This window comes from Poecilia reticulata, linkage group LG11 (assembly GCF_000633615.1).
Source record: "Poecilia reticulata strain Guanapo linkage group LG11, Guppy_female_1.0+MT, whole genome shotgun sequence".
In the NCBI taxonomy this organism is placed as follows: domain Eukaryota; kingdom Metazoa; phylum Chordata; class Actinopteri; order Cyprinodontiformes; family Poeciliidae; genus Poecilia; species Poecilia reticulata.
In genome coordinates this window covers 6,370,055-6,387,697 of record NC_024341.1, presented here as the reverse complement: position 1 = coordinate 6,387,697, position 17,643 = coordinate 6,370,055, and the positions used below count along the sequence as shown (strand labels likewise).

General features: G+C 39.6%; 1 protein-coding gene across 1 annotated transcript in view; it reads right to left on the bottom strand.

The window, feature by feature from the left end:
• Window positions 1-17,643, bottom strand: part of trim71 (tripartite motif containing 71, E3 ubiquitin protein ligase) — a 43,696-nt gene that overhangs the window by 13,648 nt on the left and 12,405 nt on the right. The window contains exons 2-3 of the mRNA XM_008421463.2: window positions 9,425-9,592; window positions 586-720 (exon numbers count right to left, since the gene is read on the bottom strand). Of these exons, the coding sequence (XP_008419685.1) occupies window positions 586-720; window positions 9,425-9,592 (303 nt within the window). The remainder of the gene's footprint in view (window positions 1-585; window positions 721-9,424; window positions 9,593-17,643) is intronic.

The following is a 17,643-nucleotide window of genomic DNA, read 5'->3' as shown; positions in this document are numbered from 1 at the left end:
ATAGTCCTGGCGGCGCCAACGCTCGTCTGTAAAACTTCAATTATTGTTTCATAATAACAAAATAACAACAAAAAAACTGTCAAAAACTGCCATCTTCTGTTGAGTATTAATCACACAATCTGTGGACATAATCTCAATACAATATTTTGACCTTTTTGAATTCTGAACCTAGCAATTAACCAAAGTATGAAAAAACTAAAACTACTACTAAAACTATTAAAACTAAAACTAAATATTTAACTAATAAAAACCAGATGTTAAAATTTAATTGTAGTTAACTAAATTAAAGCAACGAGTCACAACGAAATAAAACTAAACTACAATAAAAAACTCTAAACTATTCTGACCCTGAGGTGGATGAATGATTAGCATGTTAGCATTGTGTATTTGAGTTTCACTAGCAGTATCCGCCCTCCATCATCATTTAGATGGATAAAAAGTAACGAGTAATGCGCCTTTTTCTATCTTAAGCTGCTTAGAATCTCACTGGGCAAAACCAGTGACTAAATCGCTGATTCTACCAAGTCGAAACTGGAACAGGATTAAGTTGGGCGAGGCTTTACTCCCAGATAACCGGCGGCTCACCTTCCACAGCAGCTCACACTCCCTCTCCTCCAGAGCTTTCTTGTGTCTCAGAACGAGAGCCTTCACTTCGGTCTGCACCACTTTGGCCTTGATCTCCACCTGCTCCGCCATGGCCTGGACCTTTTCCATGCTTTGCTAAAAAAATAATAAATAAAAAAAAAAAAAAGGAAAACAATTGAAAAATCCAATGAAACAAACAAAAAAAGCCATTACAAGGTAGAGACTTGAAGGTACGTGAAAATGAAAAGACAATCAATAAATTGAAACTGAGACACAGGAAATGCTCATTGGCTTATCTGTTATTTTACACAAAGTATAGATGACCTCCAAAAACAGGAAACGGAGCATCAGGAAACATTAATAGAAAAAAGGAAAACATTTTCCTGGCAAGTGAATGGATGAACACCTGCTCTTTGTTTTGGCTTCATTCCTTCATAACAATCGCTGGTTGGAGGCAGAGAGAAAGGAAACATGGGTTAGGAATGGGAAGTCCCTTCACTCACACATAAAATGATTTACATCCTGCTGTTGGGAAAAATGTCCACTCTTTCTAGAGTAGGAATTTTATTTCAGAAACATAATTAATAGAGGCAGTGTTTAACGTGAGCTGCACCACATGATGTAAAAACCTTAACGAAAATATCCAAAAGAGACATTAAAATGTTCCAACACGCAAGATTAAAAAGAGCAAAAAACATAACAGAAAAATATGAATTAATAATAAAAACAAAAAAAAGACATTTACTGCAATAAAAATCTAAATGAGTCTTCAATGCCCAGGAAAATAATTGTCTTTAAGATAGCTGTTGGCGTTAGCCTCTGGGACAACTAATCTGGATTAGATCAAATGACAACCAGAGAATTTATCTTCCATGTAACAAATGAACTGTTCAAAACAAAAAACCTGAACATGAGTGCAAATGCCAAAAATTAAAGATAAAACACATTTTTGTTTAAAACCTTTTAGAGTGTCAAGATGGAAAATAAACATTCATTTGCTTCTCTTAAGAGTAGTGAAGATTATTTTTTTTCCCAAAGTAAATAATTCATCTTTCTATAAATTGACTTTTTTTCTGTGCTTTTCATTTACAAGTCTATTTCAATGACATGTCGATGAAGAGTCAAGATAAAGAAGCAACTGTAATAAGATAAAAGGTCCACAAAGTTGCCTAAAAACATCAGATGGCAAAATCCTGACTGCGGAGTATTTTTCACAGGTTTCAGGAACGTTTGAAGAAGAGGAGACGTTAGAAAGCCTGAGAAGAGCAAATAAAGAAGTAGCTCAAAATGTGATTTTCTCTACTATAATTAAAAACTATTTAACCATATTTTTAAATATGCAATTTGTGTGAAATTAGGAATAAAAACCTAACATTGTTTTTTGTTTTAATTGCAAAAGCGAACACACAATTTTAAAGTTTACAGAATATTTTAATGAGGCAGGAATTTAAAAGGGAAATGATTTTGTTTTACCAACCTGGATACTGTTTGGTCTTATTTTACAGGCCAACATTAAATAATCAAACTTTAAAAGAGAGGCACCCCTTTTATTACTACCTGATGCAATAAAAAAATAAAAAAAGTCAGGCCGTAGCATTTACGACGCACAATTTGGCCTAAATGAGGAGTATTCTCTTTGTCTCCTTCTGCCCACTGAGTTTTATCAGGGCCTTTTTCCTCTGGCATCTCCTGGGAGGTCACGAGGTGAGCTGGACCTCACAGGCTCCGAGGGGAGGTGGGATAAGGCTTCCTTTGTCATATCTGCCACTGAGATCAAAGGTCACCTAAACCTCTACAGGTCGTGATCCGCAATCCCTGTCTTAAGACGCATACGGCCCACCCCCATCGCACCCCGGCAGGAACAAAGGCGGCCCGGCGGGCTCTTTCTTTCCTCTGGCCGTGTCGCGCGAGATGGCCGGCAAAAGGAACAACTAAATCAGGCAGGAAGGGAAGAAATTAACTGGGAGCTAATATCGCTTGGGACGGGAGTCGTTAGGAACATTTTTTAACTCTCTGCAACTCGACGGTTGTTTGTCTAGATCTTTCCACCAACAGTCATTGTTTGTCACATTTTGTAACGTTACAAACATACGCCTTAGCGCATTTTATTAGGATTTAATGAAGGTAAAAGCGTAGAGCGTAGATGTTCAACAAAAGCTTTCAAAATTGTTTACAAATTAAATTTGAAAAGTGCGGTATGCATCGTTTCCTGCAGCATTTTGTCTCTTCCATTTATCCGATACTCCTTCCAGTCTTTGTGTCGCCATCAACTCTCCCAAAGGAGCACAGCTTGGCGTACAAAGAGCCGAACTAACCAATAAAAAAAAAAAAAAACACACAGCAGAAGCAGAGTTTTGACCAACTAGGAGGTCACAAGTCCCAGGTCAGGGGTCAGGAGAGATAATGGGTGTAGAGTGGACGGAAATTTCCTACCTCAGGGGACAGAAGCGTCTGCCAGTGTTTACATATTATCTGGCGTCAGCGTTTAGTCCCGCAGTGACCTGGATAGAAGTGGACAAACACGCCGAGCGGCTCAAGGTGCTGCCGGTGCGTCTCCTGGCTCACAACCTGAAGCTTCATTTCGTAAAACACAACCTCACTGAAGTGGTCACCATTTATTTTTCTTTTCAAATGGAACCTAAATGTTAAGCGAGTTTTCCTACATGAGGCACTGAAACAGCCGTGTTGTGATATCTGGGAATTTCAGAAGAATCCAACAAACACCCGTAGTGACATAAGCACTCCGGCAGAAAGATACGAAGTCTGACCCGGCCAGACGAGGGGTCAGGCTGAGAAAATGGATAGGTGGGGCACATGCTGCGAGTGCTGGAGATAATGCATGTCCGAATGTCATATGACCTCAGTGGAAAAGGTTGAGTTTCATGTTTTGGGGCGAGTATTTACCAAGGTCACAACTCTGCCCCACCTTCTAGGCAAATTAGATAACGGCCGCGTTTCTGACCTGCCCTGATAACTCTGCAGGTTTCAAGCTCCTTTTCTGAGTCGTTCCTTTTCTCTGTTGTCAGAAATTGTTGATTTAAACTTTACATTTTGGACAAAGATTATAACACTATCTACAAAGAGTAAATTATCAAAATTATGTAGAGTTGAAGTCGTGTCTGAATGTTAAGTTACGCAGAAAATTTCTATCAAGAGTTTTTCTTAAAAACCAGAGGAACTGGTGTTAGTTTTCTGCTTGTGTGTGGATTCTGCTCATTGGAAGCTTTACAAAGCCTTTCTGTTCATGTTAGGCAGTTTATTCGCTCAGTTATTATTGGACTGGATGGTTAAAGTTTGAGGAAACAAAACAATCATTGCATTTTATTCTTTTAACAAACCTGTGTGTATGGGAGAATGGAAACTCATCCGATTTTTCAGCCAACAATTCTAATTTGGTTGTGATGGTCAACCTGACTCCAGCAGCACATTCAAGCTGAGGCTAAAGCCGAGAGTCTCACTCTAGTCGGTTCATGTTTGGTTCTGTTCTGGTCACGTTGGGCGTTTCTCCATTGGCAGTACGTTCCTAACCATGTGGGTGTGAACATAAGGGTACAGCAGCTGTAACCGACGCTCCAAAGTCAATTAGCTCAAGCCGACTGGTGTCAAGTCTCTTAGAAATCTCTCGGTATATTTGTTCGTTTCTCGGTTGCCCCGTCCAGTTGACGGTGTATGTGCTCTTACGCAGGTATTGCCTTCGTTTCTCTTGTTCCTGGACCAATCAACAAATCCAGACTGCTGCTAATTAAATTGCTAGGTCCGGTTTGTACCGTGGCTCCAAAGAACAGGGAAGAACCGCCAGAAACCACAAATGGAGACAAATCTGTCATAGTTAGGGTTTGAAAGGGTCATGCAGGAAGCAGTGTTGTGTTCAAGACCACCTAACCCGAGACCAAGACAAGACCAAGACCAGAGTGTATCGAGACCGAGACAAGACCAAGACTTTTAGGGTCCGAGACCAAGACCGAGGGAAGTCGAGACCGAGTCAAGACCAAGACCAGCGTCCCGCGCTACATGACACAATAAAATGTAACATTTGATCACAATTGCTTCTCAAAATGATCTGAAAGATCCATATCCCCATAAAAGCACCTAGATATTAAATACTTAATACATTTTACCAATATTAAATATTCCATTTCTGTGCTACAATGTGTGATGGTCTCGTGCCATCCCTAAAAACATAACGCCCTGGGCATTTGCCCATATTGCTCATGTCAGAATTCATCACCGTCTCCACCATTAAGCATAGCAATTGAGGCAATGCCCTGACTGTAAATAACGCCCAACTATGAACACTGACCAAGGAGCAAAAGCAAGAAGTAACCAAACAGAAGGTGCTCATTGTGACTGTTTTCACTCTCCCAGTACATCAAGCCAGGTAGTCTGACACCATGGCAGACATTACAGCTGCCACTTTGAATAAAAACAATCAGAGAGCAATGTGCATTTTGTGCATGCTCTTTTGTTCTTGTGTTTTAGTTATTTGTCAATTTAAATATCGATGTACATAATTAAATAAAATAATGCAGTGTACACAGAGCATTACAAGAACAAAGAACGGGTGTTCTGTCAGATCGTCATACACTTGGCACGAACTCAGTGTTCTGTCAGATCAGCATACGTTGTCAGATAGTCGTACGCTTGGCGCATACATGCATACGGTGTCCTTACCATATGATTTTATTTAATCAGCAACGTAGAATCATGACGTAGATCATTATACACTTTGTTATTAACAAATGGTATCCTGACTTAGCGGTTAAGTGGGTTATTGAGTTTTACACGGGCGTGTTTTGTAGTTGTCTGCAGCTGCAGCTAGATCCTGCTTTAAAGACACGTTGAAACCATGACAACGCCTGTATATCTATCTAGTTATCATATTATAAACAATTTAATGACTTATTTTCGTCAACTTGTTGCGTATGCTGAACCGACAACTCCACTGACGGTCGGACTTCTTAATGCGCATGCGCTGGCATATTCACTGCGTACTCACTGCATGTATGCTATCCTGACAGCATATGGCTATTTGACAGAACAACGGCTATATCTGTCAGACACGTCATTACCATAAGATTTCATTTAATCAGCAACATAGAATCATGGCGTAGATCGTCATACACTTTGTTATTAACAGTTGTATGGCATCCTGACTTGGCGGTTTAGTGAGTTTTACACGGGCGTGTGTTGTAGCCGACTCCAGCTGCAGCCAGACCCTGCTTTAAATACACTTTGAAACCATGACAACACATGTATATCTATATAGTTATTGAAAACAATTTAATGACTTATTTTCATCATAACTTGCTGTATATGGTAAACTGACAACTCCTCTGATGGTCGGACTTCTTAATGCACATGGGCAGGCATGGTACTTACTGCATGTGTGCTATTCTGACAGCGTATGGTAATCTGATAGAACAACGGCTCTCAGTGAGTTACACTCCAGTCCTATCTAATAAGTAAAGAGTCGTGGAGAAGAATCAACTTTTTCTGAATGTAACATCACTATATTGCAGACTTTTGGACACAGCGTTGTCCCATATATGCGACAAGTCAGTCAACACCTCCGCACAATAATTCAGGCAGTGAGTGACTTTTTTTTATCACAAATGCTTATGTGTCTCTGCCCAGCTAGCTTTGCTAACATCATGTCAACCGAGTTTACCTTCTTTGAGCTTCTTTTCTAAGTGACAAAAAAAGTTAGACGTTGTCCCCACCGTCTGTGAAAGCGAAGCTGTGGCCATCGGATTTCTTATGATTTATGCAGCGCTATTATATTACTGACAATTAGACATTTTCTGCTGCTGAGAGAAAACCACTGCGCATGTCCTGGAGCGCCGCGTGCGAGTGAAAGGTGGGGAGAGCAGAGGGGAGTAACAGAAACATGTAATTGCTTGGATTTTAATCTGTGCGTTTTGCATCCACTGAAAACAAAGATGTTAATAAATAAACTGGACAGTATGCTGTACGTTTAGTGATATTTTCACAGTTGCGGTCTCGACTGGTCTTGAAATAAAATGCTGAGTCCTCAGCGCCCGAGTCCGAGACGAGACGATCAAAAAATGGTATCGAGACCAAGACCGACTTCAAGTACCACAACACTGGCAGAAAGACCGTTCCTCTCCACCCCCAAATTTTGGAGGTAATCTCTGATAAAACGTCGAAAAGCGGTGGGTCAGGTTCGTCAGAGTATCATCTTACCATCTCTCTGCATTAAGTTGGCCTCCAATGATCCTCGTTTTTCCAGTGAAGGAGATGCTACACCTCACATTCACACCAAGTCATGCCAGGCAGGAAATCGAAGGGTTAATCAGGCATGTTCAAAAGCATCGTTACAAAACATTGATTAGTCTCCAATAAAAACAGAATCTGACATTGTAATTTCATTTTAAACTCTCAGTTTTTTTCCTGTTCCTGTGAGTTGGGATTATTTAAAAAATCAATGTTTCATTTTATTCCTCTAGGTAAGAATATTGTCATGTACTGCAAATATGACCATTTCTAAATTTGGGATTAAAAAAATGTTTTTTACCACTATGTAGCAATTTTGCACAAAACTTACAAATTGAATCAGTGTTAGTGGCAGATCTGAGCACCATCAGCCCTGGATAATACTCCTCCATGAACATATATTATTATTTTCACATATTGGTAAATAACAATCTGCTATATACCAGGAATGGAATTAAAAAAGTTACATTTTAGGAATTTGTGAAGTTGTTCATACAAATGCTAAAATTAAGTTTATATACAATATCTCTATTATTTCTATTGCAATATTTTAAAAATGTTGTTGTGGCAAAGGGAGCACAAAGTGAATGGATCTTTCCAAAGGTGAGTTAGTTTATCTGTATGTTTTAAATGTGAAGCACTAATACTAATCAGATTTTCTGTACATGTTCACAAACAGGCGTTTCATTGTTCTTAAAAAAAACATTTATATTAACCAAATCTCAAAAAACCATGCCACAGAATTTTTTCTGGACATTTTAATTGATTGGAGTTTCAATGCTTTTCCCTTCCTAAGTATTTTCAGACTCTTGTTTCCTAATCGCCTTTAAAAAATGCTAGACTTCAACAGTTTGATTTTCTAGCTGAAGTCATGACGTAAATGTCACCAGACGCAGATAAAAAGAAATGCATGTTATCACGTTAGAGTCAAACCCTTGGAGATAAACGGCTGGCGCCTTTAAACTACAGCAGCCGTCAGCAGAGTGAAGAGCAGTGAGGAAATGGAGACTCCTGCTTTAGCTCAACACCTAAAACTGGAAACTTTTCCAAAAATATTCAGAAAAAACACAAGAAAATGCTGCTCTCCTTCTAAATAGAGCTGCTTCACATATATACATTTCATACTTCTGTCTCGACTAATGATAAAATGCTAAACATTTAGCCTGCTGGTACCAGACTCGACCCATTTGCAGTTTTTCAGTGAAAAGGGAAAAACATGACCGCCCTCCACCCCCTTCTTATACATTCAGATAAAACCAGAATGTAAAGAAAGTTCAAGAAGGTGCAACCTAAACTATAATCATGTAAATGAAGAGGCGTAATTAGTATGCGCGTATGTGTGAGAGTTGGGTGGAGTGAGACGTGGGTGGGTGAAGGAGTGAAAAGGGGAAGGGCAAGTGTTCCACTTCTTTAAAAGAAGTGGGTATTTTTCCTTTCTCTGAAATCCTTTAAATACCTCACCTACCCTCCCCCAGAACCCCCTGTGAGTCTCCTCCCCGTCCTCCCCCTCTGACCCCGAGCCCTGCCCCCGCCGGAATTCAACTCATGCGACCCCACCCCCTTTTTAAGGGCCAGCTGGACACCTCTAACCTCGGGGCTCCCCGGCCGCCCAGTACTGGTCACTCGCTCAGATATGCAAGCTGAGCGGCTCTGATGTCTGCGCACTAGCTGCTAGCTGCTGCTGTGATTTTTAAAGGCACAGCTGCTCCCCTCAGGTCCTGCTTAAAGCGTGGAGGAGATGGATGAGGGCAGCTCTGGGAGCTTTAATCTCGTATGGGAGACCTCTCCTTTGTTAGCAATCTGTTTGGCCTATTTTATTACAGTGCAGTGATTTTAGTGAAGCTATTACTGCTATTAATTTGACTATGTTCTAAATAAATGCGAACACACTGACGTTCCTGTCTGGTGTCGCACACTGCTGATGTTTTTTGGGTTTTTAGTTCATTTTAAACTGTAAAACTAAAATTTCACAGAAACTTTCACATTTTCTGACTGAAATCTGGGCAACTTGGACTGAAAGTTTTATCACAATATTCTGTAGTAATATTGTGATAATGATAAAAGTGAAAAGCACCATTTATTTCTTCTTTTTTAGGTAAGATGAGTTGATGGCGCAGCAGTCAGAGCTCCACAAACACAAATATTTCTCTTGAAAAAACATCTACCAAGTACCTTTAGGACACCAATCACACTTCATAGAAAATATGTCTTAAAGAAGTGGGATTTTTATCACTAACCTGGTCGTAGTATCTGTATTTAATCACAGTTTCAAATTTATTGGGGGGTTTTTATACTTTCAATGGAAAAAAAATCAATAGAAAAAGTAACAGTTTGGTTTCTTTTTTAAACATCATGACTCAGAATTTATTAAGCAACAATGAATCAAAATTCCTATCATGAGGAGGAATTTATCACGATAAATAATAACCGATACGTCGTCTTGGGAGTTTCCTCTGGGGCGACTCAACATGAAGCCACAGCCTTGAAGGAAATGTTGTTCGTTTTCAGTTTTGCACAAATAAACAGAAACCATTCCAGCGTTAAATGTTAAACGGTGCAGTCAGGAAACCGTAGCATGTTGAGAGAAGACCCAACGCGCCCTCACCTGGACAGCCTGTCGTCCCTGCTGAGCGTCTGCCAGCAGCTGGATGGTGATGGCCCTGCAGTCCTGCACGGCGTCCTGCAGGTAGACGTAGGTGTGGCCAATGTGACGGCCCACGCTGCACTCCCGGCAGATCGGCACCGAGCAGGTTTCACAGAAGAACAGGAACACCTGTACAAAAACCAATGCAGGGGGAATTAGTTTCCACTTTTGGGAAAGCGCGACCTGAAGGAGGATCTGTGGGGAAACGTTTGGGCCCCAATCAGTTTGTGCAGCAGAAGAACCTGCTAATTTTATTTTAAAGATTACATGCTACTGTCGCACGGGTTTTATCTACATCTGGTGGCTCTCGTTACATTCACGTTACCTTTATGATTAACAGAAAAAAAACAAAAAAAAAAACAAAGGTACTGAGAAACTAAATTTAAAGTGACAGAGTGTTGGGACTGGCTAAGAATTATTTTTGATACGAAAATTAAGAACACAAGGAAAAAGAGTCATCAGAAAAATAAAAGGTTGTAATCACAGAAAGTAATGTGAGAATGAAGAAGTCGTAATATTTGAGGCATCATAATACTCAATAAAATGTTGCAATACATAAAAAATAGTTGTAATATGAAACAAAAACCCATAACAGAATTAAGTAAAAATATGGAAATAATGTATGATTAAGTCAAAATAATAGCATGAAGTCATAATACTTGAATAAAGTAAATTAATTGCATAAATTTGCTAAAACGCACACAAAAAAGTCATAAGAATAAAGACAAACCAAAGTTATGATACAGGAATAAGGAAATTATTAACAGAATAAAGATGCAAAAATATTATTAGATATTAGTAATATCTACTCAATACAAGTATCTGGCCTACTTTATGATATCAATGACGTTTTACTTCTTGTAATAATATGAGAAGTATTCACATCATGGAGTCCTAATAATACGAGAAGTCATAAAACATTAAAGTCGAGACAAAACCAGAACATAGTTGTAATACTAGAATGCAGAAGTAATTTTACGAGAACTCCTCAGTGAACATTTTTTAATTTATTTTTTAAAATTTTTTTACACAGATGCTTTTGTATTTAAAACTCGGGTGTTTAATGATACAAAACGAACCGGCACCACGACAAACTAAACACCCTGGTCCTCTCCCCCCTCAACTTCCCCACAAACACAAAGCTAATTAAAAAGAGAAGGGCCATGAATGCTAACACAAGTCATCCATATGCATGCGTTGCCAGGGAGCCTCACATCCTCCGCCGCCCCACAGATTGTTTCTCATTCAAAACACAGCCGGAGGAGGAAAACGGGAACCAAAGCCAGATCAATATCCAACATATGACGGCGTAACAGATTCCAATTGAGTTTTACAGGCAATTCCAAATAATATATGTATATAAATGTACATGTTTGATATTAAAATCATTTCCATGTGCAATTACAAACGTTCGATGCATTCCAATTAATTTTTTAACGGTGACTGAGGTTTATTATTCATTATATCTTGAGCCAACAACAAAATGTCTCAGAACTCACTCCCTCCAGCAGTACCTGTGTGTGTGTGTGTATGCGTGTATATGTATGTGAGAACTACACACATCAACCATGTCTGCCTCTAATCACTTGTTGACATTGTCAGAGCTACCGTTTCAAAGCAAACACGGCGGAGGAACTCTGAAATTAGACACATTGTCTGCTTCATTTTCAGCTAAATGCGTAGTTGTGAAAACATTTGGACGGATGAGTGATTGATTATCTCTGTGGCTGTGTGTGTTAATGGGCAGAGTTTATGCAGCCGACCAGATCAATTCTGCATCAGCTGGTTGTAATCATCTAAACGCAGCAGATTTCAATCAGACAGACATTTCTGGCTTTCCTCTCTCAAGTAAAGTGTTTCGCAGGAGCAGATTATTTACACTGGGGGACAGACTCAGGGTTGAATTTTTGTTAATTTCTTATCAGGCTTTTTAATTTATAAACTCATGCACAACATGTTTGAGTGAAGTGTTTACATACATTTCAGTGTAAGGCACAAATCTGACTTTAAATTGTCGTGAAGTGCAAAACATGAACATTTATTTTTTTTAAACTAATTTTAAAAAAGCTTTTCAGAGAAAACATTTAACTAGATTATTCAATTAATCTAAAAATTAGTAAATTAATAAAAATCCCTGCCCTACTTCATGATGTCAAGTCAGACATAATTTGATCAAGCTCATTTTTGACGACAATTTCATTGAGTCGTTATCTTTCGATAAAAATAAAAATCAGCAGATTTTTTTATGTCATGCGTTACATTATTTTATTACGTCAAATGCATTTTGTCGCCATAAGTTTCACTTTGTGGAATATAATCCCTTGATTTTGATAAAAATCAAACCAAAATGAACGACTATGATTTGTATTCAGATATTCCATTAAATTCCAGAAAAACAATTTTTTTTATACTCGTTTTAATTTTTCTACAAGGAATGAAGCCGATTTGATGCATTTTAAGAACCTTGTTGTAAAGAGATTTTATATCAGTCGGAAAATGTTTTATAATTAACTGGTCCCAGCTTAAAAACAAAACAAAAAGTCAGAATCCTTGCAGGGTTTTACAGAGTAAACAAAATAAATAAATAAGCACTTTTAAAAGGCTGACCAAAATTTCCCTGAGGAAACAAACATGTGATTTAACCTTTGCTGTTAAAAACCAAGCCTTGCTGTAAACCCCCCACTGCCTGAATCCGATTGGTTGTAATAGGAGGTTAATTAAATATGCAACGTGCGTCACGTCCCAAAGAGACCCGGGATCAATGGCCTCCAATAGCAGCAGAGCGGAGAGGACGAAGAGGGGCCTGCAATCAATCCATCAATATTGGCGGTTCCCTTGGGGAGCGGTCTAATCTAATGAGTCACACACACAGAGACACACCTCCCCCTTTACTTCACTTCCTCCTCCTCCTCTCTGCCTTCAGCTTAACCTCCTCTCTGGATCCTTTTCTTGCCGACTCTCTGGCCTCCGCCACAGTTTCTGTGCCGCCCCGTCACTCGGCTCGGCCTTCCAGACCAGGACCGGCCCGGTTCGGCCCGTTCCTCCCATCTCCTGAATTCCAGAGGGACACACACACGCACACACACAAAAGGCTGGAATGCTGCTGGGTCGGGGTGGAGGAAGAGGGTGATGGATGAGGAGGCTCGGGGGGACAAATGCTGATCGAATCGGTTTTTAAACGATCAACCAGTGACGAGGATGATAAATCTTCCCAGAAATTATTGCAATAAACGATAATATTGTTGTTTTGAGACAATATTCAACCAATGATGATGCTTTATTAACACCCAATCAAAGAAAGAAAGAAAGAAAAAAAAAGATTTTCTGAAGAACATTTAACACTGAAACTGGAAACATTTCATAAGTCCAAAATAAAACAATAATTAATATGGTTATAAAATCTCGGTAACCAAAACTGCATTGGTGTAGACAGGGAAAACAAACTATTTCTACTGGGTGTCAAATGTTTGCAGCGTTTCTCAAAATGCCGGATTTTCAACACCATTAAAATGTTTTCAAATCCTTAACAGCCATCGCCCAAATGAAAATTATTGCGCTCATTTTAATTTATAATCCTTATTGATTTATTGCTTATTGTGACAGATAAAATAAAAATTTTATCTGATTAGCATTAAAAAAATTTTTTTTAAGTTTTACATCTAGAAAACTGGACAAATCTGAAAATTTCAACCCTATTTTGACTTTTTATTTATTTTCTGATTATGCGATAATAATTCTGTATTTTTCTCCTTTTACATCTAGAAAACAGACAACTCTGAAATTTGACCCCATTTTATAGCTCCAGATTTTGTTGCCAAGCTTAAGGACTGTAATTTTCCAACAAAGGCCAGAAGGACCATGGAGAAAAGTGGCGTTGTGCTTTCACAAACAGCTGCAGGCCCTCGTCAACGCAGCGTCCAGCCTGGGTGTCGTCAACAGCCGGCCGCTCCTCCAGGTGAAACGCGCTCCCCTCTTGGAGCCGTAGATTACATAATACACGGGCATCTTGGAAAACAGCTCAATATTATCGACCCACACAGAATACAGGCTCGTCTCGCAGGGCTTCATAGAAAGGTCCTGTTGTCTCAAAGAGGTTTTTCTCTTCACTTCACATCTAAAGCCGAGTAAAAAAAATGTTTTTTTCTTTCGAATGACGAGATGAAAGTGTCACAGAAAGTCACAGTGCGCACGTGACTCAGAAATGGAAAAACACCCCCCCAAAAAGAAAAAAAAAGAAGAGTGGAGGTGGGCGTGGTGCCGGGCCGTAAATTCCTCAGGAACCACCCTGCGAACGAGGCTTTGAGGCAGAAATGGCTCCTCCAGTCATTTAGAGCAATTGCAGCAGGGAAGCAATCAACAATTTGGAGGGTAATGTGGAGCTGAAGTCACAAATCCTAAACTGACGCTTTTACTACTGGGAGATGGGAAGCAGGTTGTAGCGTTTGCTTAGCGAACCGGAGGTTTCTTCTTTCTTCTCTCTATCCTTTAAAGTCGATTTCATTTGGTTTTCACAACATGAAATGGTTTTATTTGTAAGGGTGGGGAAAAGGGTAAGAGCTTTCTCTAAGTGGCAGCGTGCAGCAACAGCTGGGGAGGGGCAGAACTGCAGCGAGTTAAACTCACTCACCAACTCACTAAAGGAAACAAATGCTGTGAAAAATGTAATGATTTCAACATCATCAAGTCATGATGTGGGACTTATTTCTGTAAAACATCCTAACGGGAGTTTTAATCATTTTTCTTAAACTTTATGCAGTTTCCATGTAAGCAGAATTAATCAATTCATCCAAGACTTCTTCAGTGTTTGTTGTTCTACTGTCCAAAATGATATTTTCTGTTAGGTGTTGACAATCTGGATTCTGTTTTATCACTATATCTTGTGGTGCTATTCTTATCGTAACGACAAAAGTTAAAATAGGAACCATTTATTTCTTCTTTTTTACGTAATTGTATGACTGGCTTTTATAACCCTATAAAGAAATACTACTCTTAAAAGACATTCCCAATTGTAATGCGCTTGTCTAGGACATAGTCGCATAAAGAAGTTTGATTTATATCACAAAATAGAACTTCATTTTTACATTTATTGGTAATCAATGATGCTTTTATTGAACCAACAGTGGAAAGAAAATAGTAAATCTAACAATACAGACAGTTTTTAGAGGGTTTAAATATCATTAATTGGAACTTATAGCAACCATAAATCAGGATTCCTGTGAGAAATGTATTACAATAAATGATGTGATAAATGTCCACCCTCATTTTAGAAATGTTTCGAGTAAAAACTGTTGCATGCAAGTATTCAGAAAGAAAGAAAAAAATCACAATCTTGTTTTATTTTATACGTGTGTATATGAATTAGGTTTGAAATACGTTTCTGTGTTTTTATAGTTAAATGTTTATATTTTTAAAAAAACTGAATCTGCACGGTTTCAGAGAAACCATAGACAGAACCGTTTCACCTCTTCTTTTGTTTTAAGTTATGCCTCAAATTATTAAATGATTTAAACTAATCCTTAAACTACAGCCATAATTGTGATTTTTTTATTTATTTATTTTTTTACTAAAAGTGGTTCCTTCACCACCTGCTGCGGCACTGAAACGAGGAATTTGGAGAGTCAAATCGTGACGGCTGCGAGCGGCCGGGCTTTGTGTTCGCGCAGCAGTTGCATCAGCTCCGTTTCCAATTCCCATCCTCCCCTTCAGCTGCACTGAGAACTGGGGGAGAGGGCACCGGCTCCACTAGCCATTAGCTCGGACCCGCGCTGCATGCGCTGCCTGCGTGAACAGCCGACACAGGCGGCGGTGGGGGGAGGGGCTCCGAGGCAGCGGGTGCTGCGTAATGTCACACTGCAGCGCCAGAAAAACCAGAACTGCTCTGCAAAAAAATATGAATTTGCACTTCAATAAAGAGAAAAATCAAGTTTGACGAGGTCTGATGAAGTCATCTGAACATTTACCGCACCTCCTGCCTTACTTTAGGATGTCTGCGCTGAGTTTTAATGTGCATTTGAATTGCTTAAAAAAAATAATTAAAAATTCAATGAAAATGACTAAGTTGCAATTTTTTATTTTTATTTTTTAAATCTAAGCTAAAAGAAACCAAATCTATCCCCAGCAGCATGTATTCTCCTCTCCAGCTGGATGTCAGCGTCTCGGCTCTGTGGAAGTGACCGAGAAACACGTCAGTCCTTCCTTTGGCTAGCAACCTCTGCATCCACTTATCAGCGGACGCAGTGCTGAGAGACCCAGGCCATTATTCCTACCAGACTGTAAACATGTTTATGGCCGCTGTAAAACCGGCCCCTTTAACATAGGGGGTGTGCAGGGTTTAACCTGCTGTTCACGAGCGACTTCAAATGCTGCAGCGACTGCAGCAGGTTTCAAATATCTTAGACGTTTTGTACGTGTTGATGCTCTGGCGTATTTATCCTGTAAAATACTGCAATACGCTAAAAAAAAATTTTAAGCACGCTTAACTTCCTTGAAGAAATTGTACTTTTATCGTATCGTTTATCGTGATAATTTTCTTGCAGGAATTTTGACTTCTTGTCTCACAATAAATTCCAATTAGTAAAAACGCCTTAAAACTGTCCGTTTTGTCAGGACTATCAGTTTTACTATCGTCACCAGCGTTTGTTCAATAAAAGCATAAATAATAAATTTGCCGTTTACACACTTCTTTAAATGACTGGTGTGCTAAAGAAACAGATTAAAAATGAGAATGCTATTCAAGAGCAGTATTCATTTTTACATAGGAAAAAGATGAACAGTCACTTTTATCATCATCACAATAGTACCACAAGATATCGTCCATATCACCTATTAATTCAACGGAGTTTGAATTAAACAATTAAATACCACAAGAATAATAGTAAAACCTAAAAAATAAGCACACTTGTAAAGTGCAAGACCAATTTAAGTAAAAAATAAAGCCAAAATCTTGAAATGTAGCTGCTTTGAAATCGGCTCCATTTGGCTCAGAAACATCTGAAACAAACATCTGAAAAGTTAAATAAACCTAAAGAGGACATTCCTGGGGGCCGATGTCAGCTGTGAGCATGTCAGGCAGCTGCACTCAAACGTGTTGACGGAAACAGAAACTTTGCTTAAAGCGAGCAGAAGTAAAACTCCAACAATGCAGGAAAAACCTCAACAACAAAGGTCAGTCACCAGCTGAAACCTTTTTCCAGATATTATGAATTAAATGTTATTCCTGCATTATTTCTTTTTCAATCATCTTACTTTCAGACACATTTAGACATGAATTAGTTGTAGATTTTTAGTCCAGGACAACTAAGCTGTCCTACAAAAGAATAAGGGTCGAGTATTTGAGCATCAGAGCTGAAACCAGGACGAAGCCTCTTAAATATCTTCTTCAGACACGATTTAACTCCACTTCTCTGTGGGTCCGTTTCCCCGTCTCGGCCTTGTGGCTCCGCCCCTGCCGAGGCAAACCCCGCTGGCCCGCTGCCACGAATACAACACTCGGGCCTCCTCCTGTCGATGTTTTGAAACTCGGCCAGCCACGGCGCGGGGGGAGGGAGCGCGGGTCCGGGGCAGGGATGGGTGGGGTGAGAAGGGCGGCGGCTGTAAGCCGACGCTCTGATTGGGCCGGACAGCAGCGAGGAAAGAAAACAAACCAGAGTCAGCTGGCCTCCTCATGCAGAGAGCATGCTACTGGCCGGGTGGAGGGGACCGGGGTGGGGTGGGGGTGGATGAAGGAAAAGGAAGGGGCCTCAGCAACAAGGAGGAGGAAGGGAGGGGTGAGGAGCCTGGGAAGGTAATAACAGCCTGATTCATGAAAGAATCGATAAATTGGAGGAGCTGTGTGAATGAAATGTGGAGGCGCTGAGAGGTAACAAATGCCCACGTGTGCAAACACAATGAAGCTATTCTTAGTCGCAGAGCATTTCCCTGACACCGTAAACAACCCGACCAGCTCCAGAAGGCCCAGCAAACCCGTCAGTGTTGATAGGATTACCACACACCATCATCACTATAATAAAACCACTAAACTAAACCGCAGCCTTATGAGTTTTTTAATTTTTTCTGTTAACTTTTCACCCTGGATTCCAGATTTTGAACAGGTTTTAATTTATTCTTAAGACTTCAAAAGCAAACTGCACTCTGTTTAATAATACTGAATAAATAAAATGGTAATCGGCGCCATTAAAGAA